The 598-nt window shown below is 50.7% G+C and overlaps 1 protein-coding gene across 1 annotated transcript in view; it reads left to right on the top strand.

Annotated features, from left to right (window-relative positions):
* The first annotated feature begins 526 nt into the window (after window positions 1-526).
* Window positions 527-598, top strand: part of LOC122543998 (neurexin-2-like) — a 139549-nt gene continuing 139477 nt past the window's right edge. Inside the window, exon 1 of the mRNA XM_043683007.1 lies at window positions 527-596. Coding sequence (XP_043538942.1) covers window positions 527-596 — 70 coding nt within the window. The remainder of the gene's footprint in view (window positions 597-598) is intronic.

A 598-nucleotide genomic window follows, 5' to 3' on the forward strand; every position in this document is an offset into this window, starting at 1 on the left:
CCGCTGTTTCCCTATTATTTACTATCGATGCTGCTTAACTCTGTGAGCTGCCTGGATCGCTCGCTAGACAAAGCTTTTCACTGTGCCTCGGTACACGGGACAATCAATTCAATTCAACATGACCTCCCAACTCCTGTACTCAATGCTCTGACCAATAAAGGAATGCATACCAAACGCCTTCTCCACTATCCTGTCTACCTGCGACTGATGTGATTCCATTTGTTAGTCGGACATTTCTAAACCTCCACCCTGCCCCCACCCCGGATTTGAGATTGTCACGTTGAAAATGTAGTCGTTTTGTTTTGGCATTGTGGAAGGGAGTGGAGTTCTTTGATTCAGCGATGTTAGTCAGTTACAAACCTCCTCGAATCCCGACAGTGTGGAAGCAGACCACTCAGCCAGTCGAGTCCATGCCGACCCTCCGGAGAGCATCCAATCCAGACCCAACCTCATCCCCCAACACAAGCCCTGCAGATCCCCATGGGCGACCCACCCAAACCTACACATCGTTGCACAGTGGTGGAACATGGATGAAGCAGAAGTGATGGCCCAGTGGCATTATCGCTGGACTGTTGATCCAGGTGCCAAGTTCCGGGGT

This window comes from Chiloscyllium plagiosum, chromosome 45, assembly GCF_004010195.1.
Source record: "Chiloscyllium plagiosum isolate BGI_BamShark_2017 chromosome 45, ASM401019v2, whole genome shotgun sequence".
NCBI classification, from domain to species: domain Eukaryota; kingdom Metazoa; phylum Chordata; class Chondrichthyes; order Orectolobiformes; family Hemiscylliidae; genus Chiloscyllium; species Chiloscyllium plagiosum.